Source organism: Zalophus californianus, chromosome 6 (genome assembly GCF_009762305.2).
Source record: "Zalophus californianus isolate mZalCal1 chromosome 6, mZalCal1.pri.v2, whole genome shotgun sequence".
NCBI lineage: Eukaryota > Metazoa > Chordata > Mammalia > Carnivora > Otariidae > Zalophus > Zalophus californianus.
Window position 1 is genome coordinate 4,574,954 of NC_045600.1, and position 23,365 is coordinate 4,598,318.

General features: G+C 60.2%; 1 protein-coding gene across 8 annotated transcripts in view; it reads left to right on the forward strand.

The window, feature by feature from the left end:
- The first annotated feature begins 869 nt into the window (after positions 1-869).
- Positions 870-23,365, forward strand: part of BEGAIN (brain enriched guanylate kinase associated) — a 45,388-nt gene continuing 22,892 nt past the window's right edge. For 2 of the 8 annotated variants that reach the window (XM_035728245.1, XM_035728247.1), the window contains exons 1-2: positions 1,698-1,748; positions 19,585-19,613. In XM_035728245.1, the coding sequence (XP_035584138.1) occupies positions 1,707-1,748; positions 19,585-19,613 (71 nt within the window). In that variant the 5' untranslated portion in view covers positions 1,698-1,706. Of the gene's footprint in view, positions 932-1,681; positions 1,749-17,821; positions 18,051-18,247; positions 18,326-18,482; positions 18,574-18,908; positions 19,031-19,584; positions 19,614-23,365 lie in introns of those variants that run through there. The other 6 variants (XM_035728249.1, XM_035728250.1, XM_035728251.1 and 3 more) reach the window with 6 other exon arrangements.

Below are 23,365 nucleotides of genomic sequence, written 5' to 3' on the forward strand. Positions count from 1 at the left end.
GTCCCTGGGGCCTGAGGCAGAGGAGGGGGGCTTTGCCTAGAAACCAAAGCCTCCAGTGGCTCTTGGCTCTCCCCGTCTCCTTTACTTTCCTGTCTCCTGTGGATTGTTTTTCTTGCTTCCCTTGCCGCCAGCTCCTTCTCTCAGCGCTGTCCTGTGCCTGAACGTAGCAACCTACTCCCCTAATTAACTGAGTGGAGTAGAAACTGCGAAGTATATGACATATAAAATACAAGACTGACGGTGGTGACGGTTGCACAACAATGTGAGTGTGCTTCATGCCACTGAACTGTGCACTTAAAGGCAGTTACAATGGTAAAATATTATGTTATGTATCCTTTACCACAATGAAAAAATATATAAAGTATTCATTGGCAGCATTTTTAATCTGCCATGTGCTTGGGAATGATATAAACATGTGTAAACTATGAGCCCATAGGTCCTGAGGGAGGACAGGAGTAAAGTGCATATGCTTTGTAACCTCTCTTTCCAACACGCAGGATCCTTTCTGCCCGGCTCGCCCTCCCCCCACCCCCCGGGACGTTTTCCTGGGTTCATAGGCTAGCTGCTACTGAGCTGGCTGGGCTGGCAGATTAGTCCCAGGGAGCTCTGATGTCCTCAGAACTGAGGCTGGTTCTTGCTGAGGTTCCAGCCTGGCTTGGGCCATCAGAATCACCCTGTCCCAATGTCTCAGGGGGGAGAGTGAGGGGTTCATCCCACACACTGATTTCTCAGGGCCAGGACTGGGCGAGCGTGGGACTCTGCTGGGGGCAGGGAAGGAGGTGCTCCACCTGGAGGTTCCCGGAGCAACACTGACGCTCCAGAAGCTACGTCTCCCTTCTGAGAGCTCAGGAAGTAAGGAAGCTCTTCCCCCATCACTTGGCTACCCTGGCCCCCAGGGGTCTGGATTCCGCTGAGAAGGAAGGCGGGAGAGGTACCTGCGGTGACCCAAGGGAGGCACTGAGGTTGGGCTGGAGGTGCGGTAAAGTAAGGGCCCGGAGAGAGGTAGCTTAGCTTGGCCGAGTCAAGCCTTTCGTTCCCCGCCCCCCCCCCCCTCGCCGCCCCCACTCCCGCAGGTTCTACATTTATTTGTAAACTGTGAACTCCAGGAGCTCAGGAATTTGGCTTCGTTCCCTGAGGCGTTCCCAGGCCTAGAGCAGGGCTGGTATACAGTAGGTGTCCAATAAATGTTGGGAACTGAGTGAACGAACGGATGAATGGGTTGGACAGGTCAGTTCCTAAGGTTTCCCGGCTTTAAGGGCCCATTCACTCTTTCCCTCCGCGTTCCCCTCGTGCATTCGTTCCTCATTCATTCGTTCCTCCCGCACGCACGCCAGGCACTCATTCATTCATGCGCTCCGCCATTCATGCTCGCACGCGTTCATTCATTCCCTGCCCCGCCGCCATTCCTTCCCCCGCTCCAGCGCCCCCCGCGGCACCCCTGCGCCCGGTGTCCGGCCCCGCGCCCCCCGAGTGCGCCCCGGCCCGGCGCGGCGGGGGGGAGCCGCTGAATCAGCCGCGGCTGCGCGGGGCCCGGGCTGGCGGGGAGCCGGGCTGGGGGCGGGGGGCGGGCGCTCCCTGCGGGAAGCCGGGGGGTGGGGGAGCCCCGGCCGCGCCGGCTCCCGGCGCGCTCGGCCTCGGTGGGGAGGGCGGCGGGACCCGAGCGCGGCGGCGGCGGCGGCGGCGAGCGGCACGGCTGCCCCGAGGCCATGTGGACGGGCGGCCGCCGGCCGGGCCGGCTCCGCCGGGCGGTGAGTACCTGCGAGCGGGGAGGGCGCGGCGCGGGCACCGGCGGGGGGGCGGGGCGGGCGCCACCCACGCCCGGGGCGGGCTCTGCTCCGCACCCCCGCTCCGGCCGGAGAGGGGTGGGGGGGGTGGGGGGGGAGGCGGCTGTCCAGCCTCCTCTCCGCTGCCCGCGGCGCCCCCTCCGGTGCCGGGGCGCCAGGGCCCCGCCGCGGAGGTTTCGCTGGCCCCGGGAAGGGGGTGGGGGTGGGGGTGGGGGGCCCGGCTGGTCACTCCTGGGAACCGGGCAGTCTCGGGGCGGGGGCGGGGACTCGGCCTCCGCGCGCGGCTCTGCCCCTCCCCGCCCCCCGCCGGCCCGAGCGCCTGGGTCCGGTTTGCCGGCGATCGCCCCCCAGACCCGCGCGTCCCTGCGGCGGGCCGAGGGTGGGGCGGGGGCCCGGGGCGAGGCCAGGGGACAGGTGGCCGGGTGCCGGCAGGCCTCGTCCTGCCCTGCGTCAGGGGGCAGGGCCAGACCCGGCTCGGGGAGGCCGCCCCAAAGGCCGAGTGGCCGGAAGGAGGCTGGACCCCGGTCCGGTTCACCGAGCGTTTGCAGCGCGTGGGCGCGCGCCAGCCCGAGACCCTCCGTCTCGTTCAGGACCTGCAAGGCAGGTGCTGACATTCCCCTCAGTTACAAGCGAGGAAACTGAGGCCCAGGGCCGCTCAGCTGGCGCTCCCACCCTCCCGAACCCCGGCGCGTTGGATGGGAATTTCTGCCCTCGCGCTTCCGCTTCCTGCCTGATTTAGAGGTGTTTCCTTCCTCGTCTGTGCCCCACCCCATCCCCAGTGTGGTTCCTCTGGGGCAGGAACAGCGTGGGCGACCTCCTGGAGTCTCCTGAGGAGCGGGATGGGAGCGAGTAGGCACCCAGAAGTGAGTGGGGGTGGCCGAATGAGGAGCAACTGCAAATGGGTCCTGCAGGGCCTCGGGCGCCCGCTGTGCACAGGAGGGGTCAAGGATTTGGGGCTCTGTGGGGCAGGATCTCCCTGGGCCTGGCTCCTTCTGGGGTCCCATGCCCTCCATCTCTAGGGGCCATGGACAGATGGCTTGCCTTCATTGGGCCCCAGTTCCACCACCCACCAATGACAGCAAATACCCTTTCTGTTACCTGGGGTCCGGGGGACGGTGGGAGAAAGCCCCTTGTAAACTGTGGTGTGCTATCCAGCCAGGCCCAGCGTGGCCCTGCTGGCTGGGGCAAGTGGCCCATGGAGGCGGCTCTGCCTGGCATCTGTGACGTGCAGGGCGGGGAGGCAGCAGCCAGGGCCCTGGCAGCGTCCCCGAAAACCCTTAATTTTCCCGACTCTAAGTATAATCAGGGCGGCACAGAAAAGCAAGCACAGTGGCAGATGCAGCTTCTTCCCGGCTGCTCAGCACAACGATGTTGGGCGAGGGGCGGCTGTGCTTCGGTGGAGGACCCTCCCGAGCTGCTGGTTCATATTTATAGCTCTGTGCTCTGCTGATCCTCAGAACCTGGAGCTGTTCACACCTGGAATGCTGAGGGAGGAGGGTGAAGGCTGCCAGGAGCCTGTCTTATGGGATGGACTTTCCATGGGCTAAGGTGGGATGCGAGACATTTCCAGGTCTGGGTGGGAAGTGAGTCACAAGCAGTCTGTTAGATCATCTCCCATACACTTGCAGGGACTCAGGCACAGAGTCTGGCCCACGATCCTCGCCATTTATTGAACACCTACTGTGTGCCAAGCCCAGGATCAGCAGTTTCAGGCATCATCCCCACAACAGCACTCTGAAGGAGTGCCCCTGCTCCTGTAGGCACTTGATGTCCAGTTTAGCATTGATGTTGAAGAATGAAATGAAATGAAATGAAATGAGAGTAGCCCAGGAATCTGTGTCCTGTTTTGGAGACAGTCCATAAATAGTTTCTCAAATCCCAGGAGGTGAGGTCCGAGGGCTGAGTCAGAGCTGAACAGGTTAGGGTAGTGGAGTGTGAGAGGCGCGGCGTGGGTCCAGAGCTGGGGGTAAGAGAGGAGAGTACCAGGATCGGAGGAGGACACACGTCCTCTTGGAGTATGGATGGAAGGATCTAAAATGGAGGGGCAGATGTCAACAGATGGATAGATGGATAAAGGGATGGATGGATACAGGAATGCATACCAGGATACAGGCCTGAGAAAATGGATGGGTACTAAATGGGTTAGTCAGCGCTTGGATGCTGGGACAGATGGAGGGGTACTCAACTGTCAATCAAATGGTGGGTATAGGAATGAGCGGATGGATGCAAGAAGAACGGATGGATAGGTACGTGAGTGTATGTTAATGAGTGCTTGGATACAGGCGTGGAAGTGTGGATCAGTGCACAAATGGACACATGTTAACGGACGAATGGCTATAGGGATGGATGGGCTGCAGGCTGGTTGGTTGGATGGGTGGGGCATCTTGATTCCCTAGATGCTGGTGTCTTGTTCGCATGACCCCCAGTGCTCCGGTTCCAGGATAGCATAGTGGGGAGGCTGCAGGGCTGGAGAGACGGAAGGGGGCCATTAGGCCTCTCCAATTACATGTTGTAGGATGAAGTATCTGTGTAGCCTCTTGTAAAGACAGGTGACCAGCAGGGAGTCCTGCAGGGATCTCCGTGCCCAGGGAGACCTCCTGGAAGGTTTGGATAGCTCAAGTGCACACCGCTTCTGAGGAAGAAAAGCTGGGGCAGAATCCAGGGTGCAAACTCCAATGGTACAGAGCATGCGCCTGGACACTGAGGACTCAAGAGAGCTAAGGCCTGTGGCTGCCCTCTAGGATTCGTTTTTGGTTTTTTAAAGATTTATTTATTTATTTATTTATTTATTTATTTGAGAGCGAGAGCAAGTGGAGGGAGGAGAAGAGGGAGAAACTCTCCAAGCAGACTCCTGCTGAGCTCAGAGCCCCACATGAGGCCCAGTCTCACAACTCATGAGATCAGGACCTGAGCCAAAACCAAAAGTTGGACACTTAACGGACTGAGCCACCCAGGCGCCCCTGTCCTCTAGAATTCTCAGGCCAGCGGGGAAACATCCAGAAGCAACAAGACAGGGTGGTTAAAAAGTACAAGTATGAGAATTCGCAGACCCTCCACGCCCTCATCCATGAAAGGGCAACAGTAATAGAAACTTCTGCACTGGCATGAGGGAGGCCCCAGGAAGGGGACTGCACTCCTGCCAGTGTTCATTGCAGTCCTTGGCCTAGGGCAAGCCATGGCTGTTGACCAATGACCCCTCCTCAGAACCCAAGTCCTTCTCTGTGAAATGCGGTAGCAAATCCTAGCTCAGAGGGTTACTGTGAGAATAAGTGTGGTGATGTCTGGAACCGTTAGTGGGTGCCCAGCATGCCTTGCCCATCCTGCAGGGTCCCACCAGCACCCTATAACCGGGTCTTCCTGCTCCAGCCCAAGAGGCAACGGGAAGTTGTGTCCCCGCTCCCTCCAAGCTCACAGAGGCCAGCTTCACACCCATGAGATCAAGGAGGGGCCAGGCAGTGGTGGAAGGGCTGAGGGGGTGCTGGAGAGGAAATAGGGTGAGTACTTGACCTATGGGGTTCCCCTCCTGGGTCGCAGTGTCAGAGTCATGGGACCTTGGACAAGTCACTTGGCCTCCTTGAGACTGCTTCTTTTAGCATGAAACTGAGTTCACAGCCATCCCACTTCACAGGGCTGGGTGCGGATTTGGGCCATGATGCATGTGCACGATAAGCACGGAGCTTGACACACAGTAGAGACTCAGGAGGTGGGACTGCAGCAGATGAGTCAAGAGGCAGGAGGCGCCAGCTAGGAGCTGTGGAGCCCTTTCAGGAATGGCAGCCCAGGCTGCTGAGAGGTGAGCAGGCCCAGGATGCAGGCTTCGGCAGCCGGCAGCATCCTCTCGGGCCTTGGGCCCAGGCGGCAGGGAGCCCGTGGGTTGTTATGACAACGGGAACTTGTCTGATGCAGCCGGTAACTCTAGGAGAAGCTCAGAGGACCAGCTGGCCAGAGTCCCTAGAACACTCCTGTGACCACACATACACAGGGGATGGGACACATTAGAGCTCTGTGTTTTATGAGTCCTGAGGTCCTACTAGATGCCAGGCTCTGTGATAGAGGCGCCCAGCACCTGTGTTCTCACACCACTTCCCACCACTGTCCTTGAATGGGGCATCCATCTGCATGTGACAGAGAAGGGACATGACTTGTCCACGGTCTTGTTGGGAGTGTTAGAGAGGGATTTGACCTTAGCTCTGCCACCTCCTGCTGGTGATGGTGATGGTGATGGAGATGGTGATGTTGATGTTGAGGAGATGGTGGTGGTGATGTTGATGGTGATGGAGATGTTGATGTTGAGGTGACGGAGATGGTGTTGATGGTGATGGAATTTATGATGGTAATGGAGATGGAGATGGTGAGGGAGATGGTGATGGAACTAGTGATGGGGATGGTGATGATGGTGGTCGTGATGGAGATGGGGATGGTGATAGAATTTATGATGGTGATGGAGATGGAGATGGTGATGGAGATGGAGATAGTGATGGAAATGGAGATCGTGATGATGATGGTCGTGGTGGAGATGGTGATGGAGATGTGATGGAGATGGTAATGGTGATGGAGTTGGGTTATGGTGATGGTGGTGGTGATGAAAATGATGATGGTGATGAACATGGTGATGGTGTTAGAGATGGTGACATGGTGATGGAGATGGTGGGGTGATGGCCATGGAGATGTTGATGGTGATGGAGATGGAGTTGGTGATGGTCATGCTGATGGAGATGGTGATGGTGGTGGTGATGGAGATGGTGGTAGAGATGGATGGTGATGGTGATGGAGATGGAGACAGTGATGTTGACAGAGATGGTGATGGAGATGAAGTTGGTGATGGTGAAAGTGATGGAGATGGTGGTGGTGATGGTGATGGAGATGGTAATGGAGATGGTGGTGGTGAGGGTGGTGGTGATGGAACAGAGTTGGTGATGGAGATGGATGGTGATGGAGATGGAGTTGGTGATGGAGATGGTGATAGTGATGGAGATGGTGATGGTTGATGGATATAGAGTTGGCGATGGTGACGGAGATGAGGATGATGATGGAGATGGATATGGTGATGGAGGCAATGATGGAGATGGGGATGCTGATGGAGATGGACTTGGTGATGGAGACGGAGTTGCTGATGGAGATGGTGATAGAGATGGTGGTGGTGATGTTGATGGGGATGGTGATGGAGATGGGGATGGAGTGGGTGATGGTGATGGATATAGAGTTGGTGATGGGGATGGAGATGGGGGTGGAGATGTGATGATGATGAAGGTGGGGATGGTGATGGACATAGAGATTGTGATGGAGATGGTGGTGGTGATGGAGATGGTTGATGGATATGGAGGTGGTGATGGGAATGGAGATGGGGATAGAGTTGGTGATGGAAATGGGGATGGTGTTGAAGATGGTGATGGAGATGTGATGGTGATGGAGGTGGTGATGGAGGTGGTGATGGAGATGGTGATGGAGTTGGAGATGGATGGTGATGGAAATGGTGGTGGTGCTGGTGGTGATGGAGATGGACTTGGTGAAGGAGACCGAGTTGGTGATGAAGATGGATATTGATGGTGATGGTGATCGAGATTGTGATGGAGATGGGGATGGGGATGGAGATGGGGATGGTGTTGGAGATGGGGATGGTGATGGTGATGAAGATGGTGATGGAGAAGTGATGGTGATGGAGGTGGTGATGGAGATGGGATGGTGATGGCAATGGAGTTGGTGATGGTGATGGAGATGGTGTTGGTGATGGTGATGGAGGTGGTGATGGAGATCGTGATGGAGATGGTGGTAGTGATGGAGATGGGGATAGAACTGGTGATGGGGATGGTGATGGAGATGTGATGGTGATGGAGTTGTGATGGTGATGGAGGTGGTGATGGAGATGGGATGGTGATGGAGTTGTGATGGTGATGGCAATGGAGTTGGTGTTGGAGATGTGATGGAGATGATGGAGATGGTGATGGTGATGGAGATGGAGATGGAGATAGTGATGGTGATAATGATGGTGATGGTGATGATGATGGAGATGTGATGGAGATAGTGATGGTGATAATGATGGAGATGGTGATGGAGATGGTGATGGTCATGGAGATGGTCATGGAGCAGGGGCTGGACAGCTGCTGCCAAGGGGGCTATCCAGGTGTCAAGGAGTGGCTATCAGGGGACTGCAAGCCTGGAAGGACGCTTGGCTTTCTAAGAGCCTGATAGCCCTGCTCCCCCATGTTCTCCTTCCCAGTTCTCAGCCCAGAAAGGGTCCACTCCAGAACTACTTCCTGAGCACTTACTATGTGCCTAGGCCTGTGTAGAGAGGGAGGACAGAGAAAAGCTTGCATTCCTGGGGACACAGAGAATAAACAGGTGATTGCACATGTACCCTTTGTGGTTGGGGGCTGTGCTATGAGAAGAGCAGTGTTGACAAGAGGCTGTTGCAAGGGGACCTGATCTGATCTGGGGGCTGCAAGGGACAGGCTGTTGACTTGGGCCCTGAAGTTAAACGGGAATTAGGTGAGGAGACAAAGGGAAAGAGAGAGGGAGGGAGAGTGATTCTGGCGGGGGAACAGCACATGCAAAGGCCCTGAGACCAGATAGAGTTTAGCACTGTTAGGAACTTGATGGAGGTTCCAGGGGGCCCTTCAGGATAGAGAAGAGACCTTGGTATCTCTAGAGAAGACACTGGGCTGGCAGGGCCTTGCAGGGCATATGATCATGTGACAATGTCTGGTTATCTGGTCTGTGAATTTTAAAGTTCATACTGATATGTTTGTGGGAAGGACCAAGCTGGACCAGCATAGGGTCAGGGGCCCAGGGAGGGGTAATTGCAGGTATACAGGTGAGACCTGGTGGCACCTGGGACCGGCAAGGTGATGTTGGAGATAGAGGGATGTCATCAGGTCTGAGAGAAGCTGAATTGCCAGCTTGGTGAAGGAGACAGAGTTGGTGATGGAGATGGATATTGATGGTGACGGTGATCGAGATTGTGATGGAGATGGGGATGGTGGTGGGGGAGGGAGGGGAGAGGAAGAAGGAGGGGTCCAGGCAGCTCCTGTGGAGCTGAGCTCATGGATCTGTTCAGACATTCAGTCACAGATGCTGTGGGGGCATTCAGAGAGGTGTCTAATTGAGTCCAGAAAAGGGAGTCCCTAGCACTTGATATGAGACATCTAGGCACCACCAAGTGGGCAGGGGCCCCAGGTTCACAACTGTGAGTAGGCACTGCCAAGGAGAGTCAAGGCCATGCTCTGAGCAGCACCAGAAGCCCAGGTGGTGGTAGTGACCGGGAGTTGGCCAGCCAAGGGCCTGGGGCTGCCACCCCCCAATGAGACTTCCTTTGACTCATGCAGGTGCATCCCAGGAAGGAGTCCTGCCTCCTATCTTCCTGAGATGCCGGAGGCAGGCACGTCTTCCTCCACACAAAGGAGAAAGTGCCTAGGCCTGGCTCTGGCCTTTCCTCTGGGTTAATCTCCTCCATTCTACTCCCCATTTAATTACACCCTGGGGCCCCATGAGCCAAAGGCTCTTCCCTCATTGCATTATCAACCACTATTCCTTGTCTTATCCCCTGTGTATTGTTGAGGAATTGCACACAAGCTGCTAATAACAGAAACTGGAAGTAACTACAGCTCACATAGACAGGGGGTTATTTCTCTCAAGTTAAAGCACCAAAGGCAGATGATTCAGGGCTGATGTGATGACTCAGTAACCATCAGGAACCCAGGTTCCTTTTGTCTTTCTGCTCTTCCATCCTTTGTATATGGGTTCTGCCACAAGTTTGCCTCATGGTGCAATGTAGCTGCAATAGCTCCAACCATCACTTCCATGTTGCAGTTAAGAAGCAGGAGGGTGGGGTGTGGGAGCAAAAGAAGCACATGCAAGCTGTCTGATCCCTTTTAAGGAGCTCTGCCTGCAGTCACACCCAATAACTTCTGTTTATATCTCCTTGACTACTCTTGGCTGCAAAGGAGCCTGAGAAATGCAGTCTTTTAGCTGAGTATCTTGCTTCCGGAATAAAATGAGTTCTTTACTAAGGACGAATAGGAGAACAGTAGGCAACCAGCAGTCTCCACCATTCCCTCCCATTTGGCCAGATCAGTGATGTTCTAATTTCCCCTTCTTCAGGCCCTGTGCTCGCCCTGTCGTGGCAGTTGTTACAGCTGTCTCTGTGCTGCCTGTCTCCATCCCCATGCACCCAACACCATACCTGCCAGAGAAGATGAAGAGACATGAGTGGCGTGCTTGAGGCCCCGCCCCACCCCGTACACAGCAGGTGCCCATTCAGTGCAGGCTGCCTCCCCAGACAGACACAGAGCTCAGGACATGACCTTCTCTGTAGCACTTTCTAAGCCCTGAAGCCCAGCTCCCACTTAGTGAGAATCAATTTAGGGGGTGGGAACCCCCCTGCCACGTGCTCTCTCGATCGATGGGCAGGCAGGCATTCAGCTGATCACTCTGGCCAATGAGGGATGGATGGCCCCGAACACCCCCCAAGAGGGTGTGGGGATCCCAGTCCCATGGGAGGAGAGAAGTGGGGGTCCACGAGGTACTTGGAGAGGCTTGACCTTGGACTGACTAAGGAGGATGCTCTCGGGGGCCGACTCCCAGGCATGGAGCCCGGACCCTGGCAGCCCCAGGCAAGATGGCCACAGCTCCTTCTTGGAGCCCCAGGCCGAAGCCCCTAGGAAGGAAGCATGCAGAGAGGACCTTCAAAGCCGCAAACCAAGTCTCGCTCTGGGCCAGAGCCCCGAGGGCCAGACATGTTGCCCCAGCTGGGCGGCACGGCCGGGCCAGGAAGAGACACAGGCATCGGCTGGCCTGCGGTCCACCCCGGAGCCCCTGACGGCCAGAGGACCCCTTGCCCGGCTGGGCCTCCGACGGGAGGCCAGGCTGCCCTTCTCCAGGTTCCTGGATGAAGTCACTGTGCGAGTGCTCGACCCCAGGACACTGGAGGCCTTCCGGGGGCCCAGAGGCCGCAGCCCGGAGCCCTCCCCAGGGGAGCAAGGCCCAGGCCCTGCCCAGGAGCCCCTCACAGGGGCTGCAGCCCCAGAGAAGACGCTGGCCTTGAACCCTCCGCTGTCCTCAGCTGAGGCTGCCGGCAGAGCAGGGTCGGGCCGGGCCATGGAGACTAGTGGTTTTCGAATAGGCAGCGGCAAGCATGGAGGCCAAGCTGCCTCCCCCCAGAAGCCTCCAAGCCGGGTGAGTCTCAGCCTCCGCCCATCCTCCAGCCGGCAGCTAGGCAGAGGTCTGCTGTGGTCCCCTCCCTCCTTCTTCCATGCGTCCTTTCTCCGTGAGTCCTTGCTGACCCCCTCCGCGTTCCCTCCTCACACCCCTTTGAGCATATCTGTAATAGGCAAGACCTTAAGAACCAAAAGAGTGAATCTCTAAGGTGAAATTTCTGGCTTGGGGCAGTCTGACCTGAGTGCGCATGAGTTTTTGCCTCCATGTTTTACCACAGGATTTCATATGATTATCCCTTTGAATGTTTGAACCTCAGACCCCTCCATGTGAGGTAATACGTCACTGTCCTATCGGGCAGATAGATGGATCTGTGTCCTTCACTAATTCCCCCATTTTATAGAATTGGAAACTGAGGCTCGGAGGGGATGCCACTTGCCCCAGGTCACATGGCGGGGGGGGCGGTCTGGCTAGGACCGAGGTCTTCAAATCTCAAAGCAGGTGTCTTTCTCAGCACCTCTGCACCCACGCCCCTGGGCACACAGACACCTTGGCCTCACCGATGGGCAGCAAGACGTGAGCCCCACGTAGCTGTCCCAGGGACCTGGGTGTGCAGAGCAGCACCCCCACCTTGGTGCTGACCTCTGTCTCCCAAACCATCTGTGTCCCTTGGGGCCAGGATGGGGCTTTATGGGCTCTTGAGGACATAGCCCCATCCGGACTCCTCCAGGCACAGGACCGAGGTGGGGGCCGCAGGGCCAGGTTGGCGGAGCTCGTGACCAGGACCCTCCCAGGATGGCTTCCCTACAGGGAGAGGTTGTTTTAAAAACAAAATTCTGGGTGTTGTTCTAACTCGTGATCCCAAGCGCAGTGCACCCCCAGGAGGTTGGTGCCGTCATTGTGCTCCCAACGTCCAGAGGAGGAAACTGAGTCTCAGACAGGTCATGGCAGAGGAGCCAGGGTGAGACCCAGGCAGTCGTCACCTCTCCCTCTGCCCCCCTGCTCCTCGCTCGTACCCCCACCGCCCCCCACCACCTCCCCACCCCGGACCTGCCTCATTCTCCAGGGTGAGCCGGGAGCAACATGGCCAGTAGGCAGCCTTCCCCTGCGGCTGCTGGGGCCAGCCGCGCCGAGCTCAGCCCCGGAGTCCTCAGCTTCGGGTACGCTCGGTGCAAGGATCCACTGCGGGTGACCTGGACAGGCCACCCACCCGCTCTGGGCTTCGGTTTTCCTGGCCATGAAGAAAAGGCAGGAATGATCATGATCCTTCTTTTGCCTTGTCACAGGGAATGTACCCAACAGGTGCTCTCCTCCACAAGGGCCTGGCCCTGTGGGACCCCCGTCTCTCTGCCACTCAGCCCTGCACATGGAGCAGCCCTCACTCTGGGGACACTGGGTCCTGGGGGAGCCCCATGACGCCCAGGCCTCTGGAGGATTCCGCGTCTCAAGGCTCCTTGCATGTGCCTCCCAGGACTGCCAGGCGGCACAGGGCTGTGGGTACCCGACGGGGCCCAGCAGTGGGTGCCAGGGGGCAGGGCTCCGTCCTGACGCCTGGAGAGTGTCCTTCCCCAGGGAGGGGGCGGGGGGCATCAGCCCTACACACTCTGCACCCCCAGGGCCAAAAGGCATGGTGAGCATCTGCCCCAGGTCCCCTCTGCTCCAGCCTCACATCAAATACTCAAAATAGGCGGGTCCGAGAGACACCAGGATCAGGCCTGTTTCACAGACCAGGAGCAGACTCAGAGAATAGCGGAGCCCTCCATGTCCTCCCTGGTGTGTGGGGGTGGGAGGGTCAGAGGTCATGGGTAAAGATGCCTGGCGCGCAGTAGAGGTTCAGTCCCTGGCATGATGATAGTGATGAAGGTCATGCTGGTGGTCCTTCGGCTGCATGTCTCCTGCCCTCCCAGCCTGGACAGGCCTGTGTCTCCAGAGCTCCCCCTAGGCTGGGGGTGGAGCTTTAGGGTCGCAGGGCAGACCCCTGGCCTCCAGTCCTTAACCTGAAAGCCCTTTTTTGAGGATAATGCCTGGAGTTTCACCATTAACACCTCGGGGGGGGGGGGGGGCAGCTACAAACCGGGGGAGGGACCTAGATCTTAGTCCAGCCTTTGACCCATGTGGCTGAGTGGCCCTGGGTGACCCTGGTCCTCCCCTTCATTGTCTAGTGAACACGAAGCCACAAAGAAGGCAGGCCTCTGAGATCTCCAGCTCTCACTGCCCACAGGCCTGAATGACAGTGTGAATGACATGAACCAGACAATTCCTGAGGTCAGAAGAAGAGAGCAGGAGGGCCAGGGCCAGGGTCATGGAAAGAGAAGCAGGCTGGGGGCTCTGAGGTGGCCCAGGTGGGGTTGTGACAAGACTCCTGATACCAGGCCTGGGGGCCCCCAGATCCTGTCCCAGGGGCTTCCCCACTGAGTGACCCCGACCGTCACTCCACCTTCCAGGCCTCAGTCTCCCCAAGTCTAGCTAAGCTGTCAGGTGAGTTAGGTGTGGATGATGCCTCTCCCCAGTGGGGGCCCCCCGAGGGGCCTCCGAGGGGGGGGCAGCTGTTTCCCAGCTCCCCAACTGTTGCCACGTGGGAATGTGGGCCGGAGTTGCCAGATCTTGCAAATTTTCAGTAGAAGCCAAAAATACGGAATTTAAAATGTAAACTCTCCCAATTTTTAAATGTTGGCTCAAATGTTTTTTAAAAAATTTTTAAAACCTCTTGCAGGCCAAATACAACATGCTGGCAAGCCGGATTTAGCTCTGGAGGCCAGCTTGCAGCCGCACTCAGCTGGGAACCCGAGGCCCTGCCTGGGGCTACTCATGGAGCCCTGATGGAGGCGGGCAGGGTGGGGAGTGAGACGCGGCCAGGCCTCTGGAATCCCAGGGAGACGGACACTCCTGGCCCCATCTGGGGACAGCAGTGCCAAGCCAGGGCCTGTGTTCAGCACCCCAACTTGCTGGAGGGATCTTGGGCAAGCGCTCACCCTCTCCGCTCCATCGAGTAGGGATGGGGGAGCACACAGCTCCCCTTGGTCCTGCAGCGAGGGTATGGGCAGGTGACCTGCTGCGTGCCCAGCACAGGCCAGCCCTGTGGGGGATGCTGAGGGACGCAAAGCCAGCTTCTTACCCAGGGCACAGTCTGTGAGTGCTGCTCTCCCCCCTGCTCCTGGAAAACCCCGCTCTCCTCCTACCTCCCTTTGCTCCTTTTCAGCGTCCTTGGCAGGCTCGGTCCCTCCATGCACGCTGACCTTGAAGTAGCACCTCTGCGCCCCACACTCATTCCCTTGGCGCTCCTCCAGTCCTGTGACTTTTAGTGCTGCATCTACACCGGCCGCTCCCAGGTTCGCATCTCCCGGACCTGTGCACCTGCCCCCTTGGCCATGTCCCTACTGGGACGTCTGTCAACTCTGAACCTGAGCCCCGATCTTCTCCCCACTGCCTTCCAGCGGCAAGCACCTCTCCGACCTGCACCCTGGCCCCACAGGCCTGGATTGGTGCTGGCGCCTCCGGCTGGGCCCCCAGGGCCCCGCACTCACCCTTCAGCGCGTCCCCCACACAGCGGTGCCAGGGACAGTCCTCTATTTGGCCCTGCAGGGCTTCCGACCCACTCAGGACAGAAGCCCAAGCCCTGACTGTGGCCCGTGACACACAACCCTGCTCCCCACGGGTGACCAGACGCTCCCAGACCCACCGGCCCCCACGCCCAGAGCCTGCTGCTCCCGCCAACTCCGTCCTTGCTCTCGCCCTTCATCTTGACCTCCCTGTGGCCAGTTCCAGCCCCAGCCTCTTCCCTCCCTCACATCAGACACTGGGGCAGCCGGGGCGCTGACATCCCCTGTAATTGGCATCCCCATCCCGCCCGAGACTATCTGCACCATCAGGGCACAAATCTCCTCAGGCTGCCTCCCCGCTGAGTCCCCTAGAACAGGGCGCAGGGTCCATGTTTGTTGAATGAAGGCAAGAAGACATCTTCGAAGGCTGTCCACCCCAGATGATTAAATTTAAAAGGCTGGCTCTCCAGAGGAGCTCTATCCCCAAGACCGTCCCTTACCCATGGCTACCTTGTCAGTCGCAATGTCCTTTAAAACTTTTCCATGCTCCCTAGATGAGGGATTGAGCTCAGAGAGGTTGAGAGACTTGCCAGAGGTCACACAGCTGTGTAGGAGGCCTGAGTCTTCATCAGCGGGAGGTGGGTGACCCCCGTTGTAGCCGCGCCTGGGATTTGAACCCCCCGTGTCCCCTGGAGGTGGAAGTCGGGGAGCAAGATAAGGGGGAAACTGAGGAAGCCAGGCCCCCGAGTGGATTTACGCAGACCCCAGGAGTGGAGCACTAGGGTCAGGGTCTGAGAGGTCAGCCCCCGGCCCCAAGGGAGGGCAGGGACTGGCCCAGCATCACATGGTGAGGCAGAGCTGGGACCAGAACCCAGGCTCCCTGTGTCCCAGACTTGGCTCTCAGCACCAAGCAGGCCCATCCCCAGACAGGGACTCTCGTTCCTTCTCTCTGTAGTTCGGAAACAGAAGGCCTTGGACTTGGAGTGGAATGGGCAGCTGTGCAACCTGGCCAGACGGTCCAGTGGAGGAGTCACAAACTGGCTGGCGGGAGGCAGGGGGCTGTGGAGCGGGAGGACCCACAGCCTCAGAGGGGCTCCCTGGGCAGGACTCTGTGCAGATGTGCCATTGGGCTCAGGTGCCACCCAGCTGGGGGAGGGGCATGGGGTGGTGAGTGAATGATAGGAGCCAGGAGGGCAGGAAGGCGCTCAGGGTGGAGAGCAGGCGCCTCTGGCTGGGGAGAAGAGCAACTGCAATGGTTCTGGTGTCACCACTTGCCATTGAAGGCCCTGGGGATAGAGACACAGTGGCAGAAACTGAGGGCCCTGCAGTAGGGGTGTCGTTTATAGGGCAGGGGCACGGTGGGAGGCAAATGACCAAGGAGGAGGAGTCCAAAGAGACTGGCGAGATGAGAAGTCTTTTGGTGGGCAAGGAGCTCCTTCAGATGGGTCGTCAGAGAAGGAAGGCACTGGCCACACAAGATCTGGGGCAGAGCATTCCAGGTGCAGGGAAGAAGTGCAAAGGCCCTGAGGCAGGAGCCAGCTGGGTGAGCTTGGGACCAGCAAGGAGGCCAGTGTGGCTGCTGTGTGCCAAGTAAGGGGCAGGTTGGAGGTGAGGCCAGAGGGTTAGGCAGACTTGCCTCCCTCCGTCGCCTCTTGGGAGTGCTTCCTGTGTGCCAGTCACCATGCCCAGGTGCCACTAGGAGGATGGCATTCGGGGACAAAGACAGAGAGCGGGTGGGCTGAGGCAAGGGACCAACAAGCAGGGCTCACAGGATGTTTTAGGGAAAGAAAGGTGGCTGCTGGGCTGGACCACCAGGAGCGGACCAGGTCACAGTGTGCTGCAGGAAGAGGTGTGGGGCCATGAGTATGGGAGTCCCCAGAGAAGAGCGCCGGGATCCCACTTGCCTGCAGGTCCCTGGAGGGGCCAGAGGGGCCCTGAGGGTATTTCCTGCCCCATCATTTCACGCTGAGGACCCTGGACGTCCCACAGGCCCCTCATACTCATGGTCCCCAACCACCCCTGCCCTCCTCCTATAACGGAGGCACGACCTCCGGCCCAAGACCTGGGCACTGCCCCCTTTGTCCTCTATCCAGCCCACCAGGCAGGCCCTGGTTTACGTTAGGTGACTTTGAATAAGCCCATCTCAGGCTCTGGTCTTGTTTTTCCTCATCTGTAAAAGGGGCATCTCAGGAATATTCCCAAATCTTATGCTTATGAATAGCAGAGTCAACACGTGAACCTGGGGCTCTGGCCCCAACACCAAGACCATTGCCAAGGGCATAGCACCTCCTCACAGGGCTAGCCTCACTGCTCACCCTGCTCCCCAGCCACATACAGCTGTGACAGCTCATCACATGTGCATCCAGAGCTGCGTCCAGGCTCCCAAGCCCTGGGTGAGGTGCTAGGCTAGCCCTGGGACATGGCCGGGAAAGGCCCTGCCCCAGGGATTATGCATCTGGTATGGAGACCTAAACCACACAACTCCACTGGGTCTCTATGGAGGGCTGCCTGGAGGAGGCGACCTTTAAGGATGAGGGCACAGGCAGGGGGTCTGGGGAGAATTTGAGACATCATGGAAGGGTCAGAGCCAGGCTTTGGGGTCTGGAGTAGCGGAGTGAAGGAAGGGGGTCCAAGGTGTCAGGGCTAGAGCCCCTCTCCTTCCCCCCAGCCTGCCTGCCCTACCCCCTGCCCCCCCCCCACCACCACCAGGGCAACTCAGCGGCCTCCCCTGACATTCCTTCTTGGGGGCAAAATTCCCAGACAGACCTTTTAGAAGAGCTGAAACACTCAATATAAATAATTAATGTTCGATTTTTAAAATTAAATTTTAATACATTCTTATTAATTTTAGACAAACTCCCTGACAGGTCATTCACTGTGAGTGATTGAGACAACTGGAGACATATGAGGGGTGTCCCTAGCCTTTTGGGGGAAAAGGCCTCTCTCTGGGGGCTGGGTTCCAGGCCCTGCTGGGCTCAGCTCTGTCCTTTGTTTTCCTTGTCTGTAAATTGGGAGCGACCGCTTCCCTGCTGAGCTGTCCCCTTTGAGCCACGGAGCCTCCAATGTGTAAGGCTAAGGCACGGGGAGGGTGTGTGTTGGGGGGGGGGGGTACTGCCAGTATTTATCCTTGCCATTCTGCTGAGGGGAGCTCCCAGGACGGAGCGGGGGAGTGTCCTTTCTCAACCATTAGCCCCCAGAGGGCAGGGCTCACCTCATTGGCTGCCCCCGCCCACCGCAAGAACTTATCCCAGAGCTAATGAATGTGTGAGAAAGCGTCGGTGGACGGAGGAACACTTGGACTTTTGGGGTTGGGTATGAACCTGGTTGGGGCTGACCCTGAGAAAGCACGGCTCCTCCCACCCTGCGCGGGGCCCTGTGGAGGCCAGGCCTGCTGGGTGCTGGGGGTGACCTGGTGAAGGGACAGGGCTCCCGCCTGGAACTCACAGCCAGGGAGAAGAGGCAGGAAAAGACACGCCACAGTGGTGTAGGATCTAGGCATGCACTGTCCGTGTTTATTGAGCGCCTGCTGTATGCCGGGATCTAGTGTGCGGAGCTCGGTGATGGGGACCTGGGAAAGGTGGGCCTGGGGTGGATATAGGGGGGTTTCGGGGGAGGCACTGGCCTGGCGGCCAATTCTTTGTCTTTAGTGGAGGAGAGTATTTAGAGGGGGTCTGGGCTCGTGGTCTCCGACAACTTTTAGAGTGAGTGTTGTGTCTGGCGGCCAATCCGGGCCCCCGGCGGATCCTTCCTTCTAAAATTCCTTCCCCCACCCAGCCCCTCCGCAGCCCGCCGGTGCTGAAGGGCAGCAGAGCGCTTCGTCCGCCTCCCCCTGCCCCCAACCCCGGCTCGCAGGTGAGGAAACAGGCCAGCGGAGTCCCGGGAGGGCCTGCCCCAGCACCCGGGGAGTTGGCGGCCGAGCCTGGCCGAGGCCCCCGGGCCGGGCCTCCTAGCTCGGCGCTGTTGGCCGGGCTGCGCCCTCGCCCGGCGGGGCGGTGGGGGAGGCGGCGTGGGGCCCGGACCGGAGCGGAGCGCGCTCCCGGCGGACGCGGCGGCGGCGCCCGGAGCGAGGGGCCGGGATGGGCAGTCATCAGTCTTCCCAGGTGTGTCGCGTGGTCCCTGGGCTCAGACCCCCGTCCCCCTTTAGGGCCAGTCGTGGCACGGAAAGACGGGGGAAAGCCCCCGGGAGCGGCCTCTCCCGGGCGATGGAGAGCCCGCCCCGCGCCCCGCGCTCCGCGCAGGAAGTGCGATCCCGCCCGGGCCGCTCGCGGTTTCCAACGGTCGCCGGCGCCCGCAGGGTTAACGGCAGCGGGTGGGTCTCCCCGCCCGGCGCGCGGAGGGGCTGCCCGGCTGTGCGGGGCTGGGCAGGGAGGGTCTCCTAGCCGCGCGCGGGCGGGTCTGCGCAAGCCCGGCAGGGAGCCCCGCCGGCGAGCTGGGCGCGCATGGGTTAATCCCTCGGGCCCGGGAGGGGCGAGTCAGGCCCGGAACCCCAGAATCTGAGGGCAGCGGGGTCTCTGACTGAGGAGTCTGAGGTCCCAAATGCCATCACCCTTGGATCGTGTGAGTGTCGTGTTCTGCAATCCCGTATGGCTCCCAATTCCCGGATTCGAACATTCTCCGACTAGGAGATTCTGCGATTCCGGGCTCGGCTTCCTCCGGGAGGGAGCGCGGAGCTGGAAGGGTTAACGGGCGGGGCGGGGGGGGGGGTGAGGTGAGCGGCGGGGGCCGCGGCCGGGGGAGAGTTAACGGGGCCGGGCCGGGTCCCCCTTCTTCGGGCGAGCCCGGGATCGCCCCGGGCCGTGCCATCCCGAGTCCCCGGGCTGGTCCCCTCTTCTCCCCTCCCCCCGGGGGGGGCGTAACTCGGTGCCGGGGAGCGCGGCGGCCCGGGCGGGCTCACCTGTTACTCGGCCGCGGCCCGGCGCACCCCCCTGAGTCTCGGGGAGCGCGGCCGGGGGGCAGGGGCTGGGGGCGCGCGGGCCGGGCTTGCTGCCGACAGAGCCGCGCGGGGCGCCCCGCCGCCGCGCCCGCCCGTGCCCGCTGTGCCCGGCTCCGCCCGGCGCGGCCGCGGAGCGCACGCCTCCTGCCTGCTGACCCTCTCGTTTGGTTTCTCGCAGGCCTCTGCCGCAGACATGGAGAAACTCAGGTGAGTGCATCGGCTCCCGAGCCGCGGCTCGCGGGGCCGGGTCGGGGTGGGGGCGCTCGGGAGGGCGGGGGGGGGAGGGCTCCGCCCGGGCGCAGCCACGAGGCCCGGGCCGCCTCGGCGGGGCTGGCGCGGGCCGGTGTGCCGCCGCGGGGTGCGTGTGTGCGCGCCGCGAGACAATGGGGAGCCCCGCGCGCGGGGGCTCCTCGGCCCGGGCCGGGGTGGCCGTGACGGGGGGAGGGGGTGCGCCGCGAGGGCCTGCGCCGGTGCACCGCCCCGGACTCTCGACTGCCCCCCACACACACCGGGACCCTCCGGGCTTCCGCGCCCGCTGTGCGCTGAGTCCCCGCGCCGGCTTGTTTCCCCCCCCCCCGCCCCCAGCTGACAGTTGCCTGGTTCTGAGCTTTTAAGTTTCCGCCTCGTGGGGGCGGGGGTGGGGGATGGAGTCCTCGCGGCTGGCCAGCGAGTCGGGCGCGTCTTGGAGCCATTTTGGGGGAATCCCGCGAGTCTGGGGAGTGTCCCCTGCGGCCTCCCTCCGGGTGCTAAACTTTGAGCCATCGTGGACTGCACCGGGCTCCCTTCGGGGCAGGCCAGGGATCAGCCGATGTGAATATTCACGACTTCCTCCTCGACTTCCCTTGGCCACCCTGACCCCCACTTTGGGAACACCCCTCCCGTGTTTTCCTTCCGGAGTCTGAGCTGAGGCGTTGTGTGGGCAGCAGGCCCAGCTCTGACTGCTGGGTTTCGGCACCGTCCCCGAGGTCCAGAGGGTCTCTTGACCTCCCCCCTCCGGCTGCCCCTCCTCCCAAGGCCAGAATCAGCATCCCCGGGAACGGGCTAGGTAGCCAGGACGCCCATTCCCTGAGGGTCTGGGACCTAGCAGAGCCCAGGCTTGTTCCAGAACATGCCCCACGGGCTAGGGGAAAGAGACCCGGCTGGCCCTTAGTGCTGTGGGTGAGTTGGGAATGCCCAGGGGGCAGCCTGAGACAGGTGGGCTCACACAGAGGCCCCAGACTGGCTGTTCAGAGCAGGGCCATCTCCTGGCCACTGAGCTGGAGTGCAGCCCTCTCTTGTGGGTCCCACAGGGCATGGTCACAGTGGTCCCTGGCTGGGAGGAGAGGTCCAGTGTCTTAGGTCATAGGAGCTCAGACTCCAAATCTGATGTTCAGTCAGACCCGCCTTGTCATGGTCAAGGTCCAGGTGGGGCTGGTGAGGCCCAAGGAGCAGCGGCCCTGGCTCTGGCCACACAGATGAGCTTAGGCCTCTGAGCTCAGGACAGGGCCCTCCCCGGTACCCTTGCCCCTCCCCCAACTTGGCTGTCATCTCACGGGTCTCCCCACCTGGGATGGGTCCCTAGGAAGAAGGGGACACTACTTAACTCAGCTGGGACTTGAAAGCCAGGTAGCATTCGTGGGGCACCCCCAGACCAGCTTGGGGAATGGGGGTGGTTCTCTTTCTCTTTTTCTCGCTCTCCATGCCCCTAGCCAAGGCCTTGAGCACCCACCCCTGTGTTCTGGGCAGTGGGGACAGAGAAGACACAGGTGGGTGGGTGGGCGGGTGAGCCACCTGGGCAGATCCACTGCCTGAGATGCTACGGGCATCAGGCATGGCTTTGCCAAGGGGGCTGAGGGCTTCCCTGGGCCGAGTCCCAAAGGCCAGTGGCAGTAGCCAGGGCCTGGGCTCCTGGGCTGCTCTGGGCCACTTGGGCTTTCAGCCGAGGCAGGATTTTGGAGCTGGTGGGAGTGGGGATCCCATGGGGCCAGGACGCAGCACAGCATCCCACAACCGGGGAGGGTCCTGACCTCCCCTTCTCACCCCGTTAGTGTTCTCAGAGCTACCTCAAGGGCCTTTCCAGACCCGTCCTTCCCAGCCGACACAGGGGCTGCCCCTGTGGGGTTCCGTCCTGCATTTAGTCTTGGACCAAGAGGTCCCGAGGCATGTAGGGGAAGTTGGGCAACAGGGGTAGGTCATGGGGCTTGGGGTCCCACAGAGCCAGTCTCTGGCCTCGGTTTTCTCATCTGTGAAGTGGATATCCTAATCACTGGTCCTTCCCTCGCCCCCTGGCAGGGCTGTTGGGAGAATGATGTGCCTCACCTGAGACATGGCCCATAGGTCTGAACCACACTATGGTGGGATCCCCAGGCAGGAGCAGAGGCATTTGTGGTCCAACTGAAGGGGTCTTGGGGTGTCCAGAGAATGACCCTGTGCTTGGGCCCCGCCTCCTGCCCCTAGAGTGCATTTCTGCACATTGCAAGCTGGGCCTGGGGGTCTGACCTGAGCTCCCGGAGGGCAGGTCCTTTGCCCCATCCCGTGCTCGACATCCTATCCCCGCTGTGGGGTCTGGAACCAAGCCTGGCTCGTGGGAGGGTCCAGGAAATATGTGATGAGTGAACAAAAGGACCCTCTCACTTTGCCCTTCAGTGGCTCCCTTTGTGGGTTCCCCTTGCCCCAGCCGCTCTGCCGACTCCCTCTGCTCACCACCCACCCCATACTGAAGTCCCCCTTCTCAGGCCCAAACACGCTGCCGGGCCTTTCTGCCTTGGCCTGTGCTGCCCTTCCACCTGCCTTCTTGTCCACGTGACAAACCCTTGGTTCTCCCTGTCACCTTTGCTCTGTGGCTTTTGTGCCTCTCTTGCCCCTCACTCTCCCATGCCCCGAGTGGACTCATTCCCTGTCTGTGTACCGAGTCCTGCACTGGGCACTGAGACTGAGTAAGACCCAGGCCAACCCTCCAGGGCAGGCGGGGGACGCAGGCCCATCAACAGATCTTCCCAGGGATCCCAGGCCAGGGACACTGGCTTGGAATATCAGGGAGGGCTTCCTGGAAGCGGGGATACTTGAGCCAAGGCTTGAAGAATGAATAGGAGTTTGCAAGGAAGATAAACTGGACAGACCTCCCAAGAGGCCCAAGGGCCACGGGAGACCCGAGGAAGCAGGGATGCGTTTTCGGAAACAGGTTGAGGGGGTGGGGAGCGCAGGTCAATGGAGTGCCCTCCAGCGTGCCCCAGAGGGGAGCCCTTTCTAGCAGAGCCTGGGTCTGCCCCCTCGATTTTTCCAGCCCCAGCGCCGTGCAGGGGCTGGCCCACGGTCGTGCTCCCCCAGGTCCGGCCATCTCTGACCGGGGGGCCCCGCCGGGGCTGGCCCACGGTCGTGCTCCCCCAGGTCCGGCCATCTCTGACCAGGGGGCCCCGCCGGGGCTGGCCCACGGTCGTGGTCCCCCTGGCATCCTGGGTCCCCCTACCCTCGCTCCCTCAGCCCTCCTGCCTCTGACAGCTTGTGCAAGTCTTCCTGTGACACTCCAGGATTTGTGGCTATTAGCGAGTCCCGGCTGGCTGTGTGCGCGCGGGGCGCCGCGGCTAATCCCCAAATTAATCCGCTCCTCTGCTTTCCTCTGCACAGGGTCCCTCTGCCTTCGCTCCTGCCGTGGCCACTTTGTCTGCTGCAGGCCTTTGGGCAAGCCCCGTCCCCTCTGTGATGTAGGAAAGTGGGTCAGCCGCTGCAGGCGCGGAGCAGGTGCCCCGGAAAGCAGAGCTCTCCCCGCTGTGCGTCCACCCCGCCCGCTCCCCCAACTAGCATTTTTCAAAGTTGTGAACTGTGACCAGCATGCAGAAAAGGGAATAAATATCTGTGCAGTTTAGAGATTAAGTTTAGAAGGCCAGCACCCAGGTCAAGAAGATGACCGCTGCCAGCCTACGAGGGATGCCCCAAGACCCCTCCCCAGTCACGGCTCCCTCCGGCTCCCCGGAGGCCTCCAG